Consider the following 7,663-nt stretch of genomic DNA (forward strand, 5'->3'; position numbering starts at 1 on the left):
ACAATCCCCATTCGTGTATAATCTCTGAAGCATAACACAGTCCAGACATGAGTCTCTACACTTCACCCCACTCCCACTGCATCCTCTCTTCCTTGCTGCTCCGTATGCACTGTGTACGTTCAGAGCCTCGGTGGTGACCTGCCTACATCAGCCTGCAGAACTATATACCACACATCACATCCACCACCACAACACTACAAACACGCTCTGAGTTTATAAACAAATACTCGATTAACTGCTAGAAATATCAAAGTAATTGTTTCAGCTCTAATAAAAATGCACATCCTTTTGTAGCTGTCAGATAAAATATCTAGAAATAATGAATAAACATTAAAAAGTAAATGAATAAATATGCAACAAAAGCATTACTGGATGTCAGGCCAATATTACAGATTATAGCGCTGTAAAAACGCACATGTAAAAGCACATGTTGGTTGGCTAATAGGGGTTATAATTCAAACTTCCACAGGTATCACAAGTGAAATTGAACTTTAATGGAGTATTAAATCAGAGTGTTAATGCAGGTTTTTCACTAATTTTCCCCCTGATTTCCTTAACCACCAACCTGCCAGCTTTACCTTATCATACAGCAGGTACCAGACTCTTTACAGGCTTCCTCAGAGCTAGTACGTGAATCCAGCCATGTGCATCTTTACAAACTGCTATTCATGCCACACACACACACACACACACACACACACACACACACACAGAAACGTTAACTACCCTCTGCCACAAACATACTAGTGAAGACTTTGTACAATGTGACTTGGCTCAAATCTGCAGTAATTTAAAAAAAATTGTGTTCATTTCTGCAATCAGAAAAATCGTGAAATCCTTGACAGACTGAGTATAATAATCAGTACAGATACACATCCTGAGCACTGAACATAATGCAGAAATCAAGCACACGTTCCAGGCGACTGCTTCCTCTCTAACAACTCAACTCAGTCCTCAGACTAAATAAAGTCTGTAAAAGAGTAAACATGGGAACAAGGTAAAAGCGTGAACATGTGCTTAAATACCTATTTGAGGCACCGATATCTAACTACTAAACTCATGATTTGGGTTTTAGTAGTCAAATATCGCTGCCTCAAATTGGTATTTAAGCACATGTTCACTCTTTTACCCTGTTCCCATGTTCACTCTTTTACCGAGAACATTTCCCAAACACACCAAGGTAAGCTGCTGAAGCCTAGCGAATGTTCATCGCTGCACGTAAAGCTAGCATGGATAAAGCGTATTAGCAACCAGGCGCTTGGCGAGGTTCAGTCCAGCCGCTTCACCCAGCGAGGACGTTTCATTGTTAACAGCAGCCTTCTACAGCGAGGGTCAGCTAATTTATTAGACGGCTCGAATGCTATGAATGGAATATGAATGCTCTGTGTTGATTGTCTTGCAAATGAATATCAAGGAATATAATGACTGTAAGAACCTTAACGCATGAATGAATTGTGAGCTCAAAAAGAATAGACAGAAAGAAATGGCAGTGTACCCCACATCAACTTACACCAGCTGCCCTAACCACCGGAGTGTACTGATTTCTCCTCAGTGCATTCATCATCATCCAATCCGAAATGAAATGGTATAGATCTGTACCGCTGCAACAGCTGTAAGAGGTTTTATTGATCTGACTCACTGATCGGCAGTTATTTCTCATAGTCAAATTAAAAACTGCCTCCGTGCAAAGACAGTGAGCTGAAACCAAGACCTGAACATTCTCATACAAACTCTGTCGGTTTTCAGTTGATGTTTTTTTTGTATTGTTTTTAAAACCCACACCAAACGTATCATAACTCATAGCCAGGAATGACACACAAGATAAAAAAATACACACATTCCTATTGGATAGTCAAATAAAAATAGTTCTGGGAGCCTCAGACTCGACAGTTAAATTACACAGTAGGTGTAATTTAACTGTCAGGGGAAAAAACTTTCATTTTCCTGTCAAGAGCAGAGATATGAGGAGATACTGATATAATGTCATATATAACTTATGCAAAGAATTTATAATTGTGTCCTTTATTAATAATTGTCAATTCTGGTGTTGATTCTCTATAAAGAAAAAGCAGGGGAATTAACAAATATTAGTGTTAGCTAAAGATGTATCCACTATTCCATGTTCTAAAAAGATTTAATATGGAAATAAGAAACACCGGAAAGTTAGAAGTATCAGATAAAAGAAAATATTGTAGGTCTCGGATTTATTACTGTGTATATTCCATAGAAATTTGGGGGAACAGGAAATGTTGGAACTGGGTGGTGAGATACGGACCACTGATATAGGAGCTGATTATTTTCCTATAACAGCACATCCTAAAGTTGTTTCATTCATTTTATATCTCAGCAATGATATACGATATAGCCATTGTTTAACCATTGATGTTTAACCATTTACAGTGAAGGGTCTATGGAACAAATTAGATGCTGTAATTACTATTGTAACTATAAACAGTTCCCTCAAAGCCCCAACTTATATTTGTTAAATAACAACATGTGTAATCTACTTATTATGAGTCTTTGGTTATATGGAGTGTCGGCAGGACAAGCTCCTGAGAACGAGGTGTTACTATAGAAACGGGGAGGTGGTGACCCAACAGTTAAGGCCTGAGGTTACTGATCGGAAGGTCGAGGGTTCGAGTCAAATGTTTCCAAGGTACTGGACCTTAACCTTCTCTACTCCAGGTGCACTATATCATGGCTGACCCTGTGCTCTGGCTTCAGCTTCCTAACAAGCAGAAATATGCAAAGAAAAGAATTTTGCAGTGCTGTAAATTTAATGCCTTCTGACCCGATAAATGTAAGAACTCAACCGCTCTGTGAGTATTTATTTGTTATATTTAAAAAAATCCCTTTATAAAAACATGCATCTCTTCAAATCTGACTCATTATAAGTTGCAAAAAAGCGTAATATTATTAATTAATAAATAAACCACCACAAATAAACCACCGGAAGGTTCTGCCTTGTTTGCTTCCTCAGTAACTTGTGCAAATAAACTGTCTAGACAACAAAGTTGTCACGGAAGACCCAGGCAGGCTTTACTTTCAGAGAGCCACATGGGGTTAATTGCTCTTGAGGGAGCCTCCTGCAGAATCGCCTGCACCGAAGCACAGCCAATGTGTCAGGGCTCCAGCTCCAGCACAAGCCAAAAGCAGCCATGCAGGACTCAATAAACCCTTCCTACAAGCGCTACTGCACATGGACAGGGAAAAGGGTGAAATCCAAGGATGTCACAAGTCGTCGTTTTATGCCATCAGAACTTATAAGGTCGCCGAATTGCTTGTGGTATTTAATGCTACAATTATAGATGAGTTATACTTAGTTAAGCATGAACAGGTGGCTTCAAACTAAAACAGTAATATACCATCAGTTTATCAGCAAGTCAAGAGCTCAACATATTAAGAGTTAGAAGTACTTTTTCAAAGGCAAATATATTCTTATTGTCAAAGGAATGCTTTTAAAAACCAAATGCACACAAGCATGATGCTCTCAATCAAAGTTAATATTTCTTTAACTATTTAAATGCACAATAAACCTTAAATTCCTCCTCAGATTCATTGAGAAACGAAAGGCAAGGGACTAAAATCTGAGGATTTGTGAAAAACTGTATGCAAACACTCACACTTTCTATACAAACACACAATGCATAGCGAATATATTTAAGAGCACATTAAAGTGTGGGTGTAAATAAAGCTGAATGTGGAATAAGTGTGAGAGGAAAAAAATCTGGAAATTAAGTAACGCCATATGGTAAAATATATCCAGGAGTGAGACTGGCGTTCCCTGCCACGTACCGAGGCCATTTAGGTCAAAAACAACTGGTTAGTGGATTGTGCTCATCTGAAGCAACCTGTGATTAAACCAGCATTCATAGCAGGTATGCTGACATTGGATTTCTATATCAAAGCCAGGCAAAATTTTGTATTATTAGAAATAATTACCTAGCAACTAAAGACAACAGAGGGTTTTTTTAGGCAGGCTGACGTTGCTTTCATTTCTGCCTTTTTTTTCAAATCTTTGCTCAGTGTTTTGTCTGTATTTCAGTGATCTGTTGCTTATGTGCACTGAGGAAAAGAGTGGCAAGAATTTTCTTTTTAGGCAATAAATAGTGGAAATTGTGTTCCTGCTGCCTCTTGAGCCATGTGATTTTAGCACGGGAGATTACAGGCATGCTGTAGGATTTTAATCACATAATGACTGCAGCATTGTACGAGACCGGAGATCAGCCCAGGCCAAATGCTCTATACTATAAAAAAACAGCTCTACAATACACAGCAAGAGTCAGTCAGCAAACCATGAACTGCACACGCACATCAAATAATTGACATATTATACAAAGCGTTTTCACTGTGCTACAGGTCTGTAGTTTGCTTGTTTATCATGGTTAGTGAGTTAGATGTGTATGTGTAATTAGTTGCCATGCATAATTGTGCAGTATGTACAAAGGCAAGAACATACAGAAATAGACGTTGTAAAGACAGGGAGAGGCGCACAGTCGAGGTGTCAGTCACAGTCACATCCACAAGCCTCACCCATGTTTAACTCCTCCAAGCGCCCGACATACAACACAGGATATATTATACACATATGTTTAGTACACATATAATGGCATAATATGCGTTTTCTGGGTTTGCTGACGTCTAAACTACAGAACGACATTTTTTTTTAATTCAAATCCAAGGACTTCATGGCAAGTTTATTTTAAATTTAGTTTATAATTTAATGTCATGAGGGCACAATGGCTTAGTGGTTAGCACGTTTGTCTCACAACCCCAGGTTCAATCTGCTCTCTGTGTGCGGAGTCTGCATGCTCTTCCTGTGCTATGGGAGGTATCTAATACTCTGGGTGCCTACCCTAGTCCAAAGACATGCACTGTAGGCTGACTAGTATCTCTAAATTGTCTATGGTGAGTGACTGTGTATAATCAAAATAATGTATAGCAACTAGTTATACCTTAATATGCACATTGCATTTAAAAAATATATGTCAGATCTATCACACTAAACCACAAGGCATGCAAGCTTTTGCACTCAACTGTAACCCACTGAAATAAGAAGCTACTCAAAGAGCAGTTAAATTAATGATGTAAAAAAACCAAGCTCTTAAATTGTACCATCTACAGAAAAGCACTTAAAGATGAAGTGAAGTTAAACTCCAGGACCATAACTGAAAACCCCACAAATTGGAATTTTTGCTAATTTTCACGTAAACACACTACTGGCATTATATATATATATATATATATATGTTGGGAGATGAAAAAAGAACAAATTTTTTTTTTTTGAAAGTGCAAAAGTGTGAATCCTAACAAGAGCCCAAAAACTGGTTTGGGAAATAATATCTTTGGGAACTGAAGCTCTGATCCAGTAATGGATAAGTAGAATGAGATGTACTGATGCAGGTGTTTTTAAGTGTTTTTCAGTCATGGAGACCTTCTGAACTTTTCATTTGGATGCTTTCATCATCGCACCCTTCTTTGTTTGAGGAGTTGAGCCAAGCATGTAAAATCAGCAAAATGCTAATATATTGGGACCAGAGGAACATAGGAACCGCAAAGATCTCCAGCAATCGCATGCAAGACAGCAGTAATGAATGATGTGCTTCAGAATCTCCAGTAAAGACAGCACACAAAAAAAAAAAAAAACCTGCCCTCTTTATCTTTGTCTCACTCAAGCTCTGGTCTCGCCTGGTGATCTAAGGCCAAATGTAAACACCAGAGAGGACAGATGGAGAACCCTGCCTTCTCCCATGCAGGGCCACCGGACAACAGCCCAGAGTGTTGCATCACTTTTCTGCTCTCACAAGGTCACCATGACTAATACAGTCTGATTTTGGCCAACGTGACCACAGCACATAGACCAGATTAAACGATGTGGCAGGCTCACCATCCCAATCCACCCAACATTGTGTGGCATGGCAACAAGGTAAAATGAACTATTTCAAGTGCACCACCAAGGTATAGTTCACTTAGAATAAGGATAAGGCTTTGCATTTAAAGCAGTCATCGCTGTAAGACACAGGGTGTAAATAAAAAAATAATAATAAAGTAAAATAAATAAGAAGGGCAAGTTTAAATTCAGCATCCCATTTAAGGGTTGCATGCCTGGGATGAGCTTATACATCCTCACACACACACACACACACACACACACACACACACACACACACACACACACACACACACACATATGTGTATATATATTCCTTGTGTATATATATATATACACAAGGAAATTAGCACAAGGCAGCATTTCTTCTATATAAAACTGTAAATCTGATCACACTGTTATCCACTTGAGTGCTTCTGCACTAATGACGAAAGAAAGAAAGAAAGAAAGAAAGAAAGAAAGAAAGAAAGAAAGAAAGAAAGAAAGAAAGAAAGAAAGAAAGAAAGAAAGAAAAACTTGAGTTCTAATGTGATCAATGTGAAAAAAGAGAAGTGCTGTTCTGATGATTAGATGTAAGGACCAACCTGTCTGTCCTTTCCCCAGCGTTTTCTCCAAGCGGTACGGTCCCACGTAATTGGCATGCTGGGCGGCACTGTGTTCTTTCCCGGACGAGGACATGGTTGTTTCCTAAAAAGAGACAGAGGACAGAGTGATCCTCTTTAATCTCAGTTGAGAGGGATGATGATGATGATGGTGGTGGTGGTGGTGGTGGTGGTGGTGGTGGTGTCCTATTCCCGGTTCCTCTGCGTCTCTGCGTCTCTGCGCTCCTGGCGCTTCCACTTTAACGGATAGTTTATATTGTTGTTGCTGTTGTTGTTGTTTTCTGAAATAAACTCAGTGTATCGATGTGGCTCGGATCTCCTTGGCAGTAGCTCAGTAGCATCAGCAGCAGCAGGTGAACGGAGTGTTTATGGTCCGAGGAGCATCGCGTACGCGCCTGATCTGCTCGCGTCCTCGCGGCTGCTGAAACTGTGGCTCCGGGAGGCAGCCGGTCTCCAGCGCAAAGGGTGGTGGGATCGGCCACAGTGCTCAACAACTATTGGACGAGGAGTTCACCATTCATAAAACAGCGTTACATGATTGACTCTCGAAAGCGCCTATAAATGAGCTTGTCTATTTGCCGCAAAACACGAGTTGCTGGTGCAGTGCTGGGGACTTCGGGTGCACATAATGAGAGTGCGTATAAAATATTCACCCTTTTCGCTTTAACCAGAGGTTTATTGATGGTCACATTAAAACTGGAGGCTTAAATGTACAAATGTAAGACAGAGAAGAGGGAGCACTAAAAAGGGCAGATGAAGGAAAGCGAGAGCAGTAAAAAGTGCAAAGGAGCAAAGTAGGGAAATGTGCAATGTTTTTTTCTCTGCAAGTGAAACTAAAATATTTGTCATATTATTCAAACATATCAGTTAGTGTAAAAAATTAGTATTATAGTAGAATAACTGTTAAGAAGATTAATAAGCTAGACCAATAGAAAGTGGGGATAAAGGAGGACAGAGATGTAGATTTAGAGATGATCTGCTATAAAGCACAAGTACAGACAATAAATACCAGATTAATACAACAACATGTACAACCTGTTAATGAGATCTTACTTAAGTCCAGTGATACGGAACCAGATTTCCCATAATATAACACATATTTGTGTTAAAAGTTAAATGTGGGGCAGCAAGAGGTCAATAATTCATTGTCTATGGACATGTCCAAATATAC

The 7,663-nt window shown here is 39.4% G+C and overlaps 1 protein-coding gene across 1 annotated transcript in view; it reads right to left on the reverse strand.

The window, feature by feature from the left end:
• Nucleotides 1-6,944, reverse strand: part of brsk2a (BR serine/threonine kinase 2a) — a 183,688-nt gene extending 176,744 nt beyond the window's left edge. Inside the window, exon 1 of the mRNA XM_047819701.1 lies at nucleotides 6,475-6,944. Within this exon, the coding sequence (XP_047675657.1) occupies nucleotides 6,475-6,568 (94 nt within the window). The 5' untranslated portion in view covers nucleotides 6,569-6,944. The remainder of the gene's footprint in view (nucleotides 1-6,474) is intronic.
• Nucleotides 6,945-7,663: the final 719 nt, after the last annotated feature.

This window comes from Tachysurus fulvidraco, chromosome 10 (genome assembly GCF_022655615.1).
Source record: "Tachysurus fulvidraco isolate hzauxx_2018 chromosome 10, HZAU_PFXX_2.0, whole genome shotgun sequence".
Classification (NCBI taxonomy): Eukaryota; Metazoa; Chordata; class Actinopteri; order Siluriformes; family Bagridae; genus Tachysurus; species Tachysurus fulvidraco.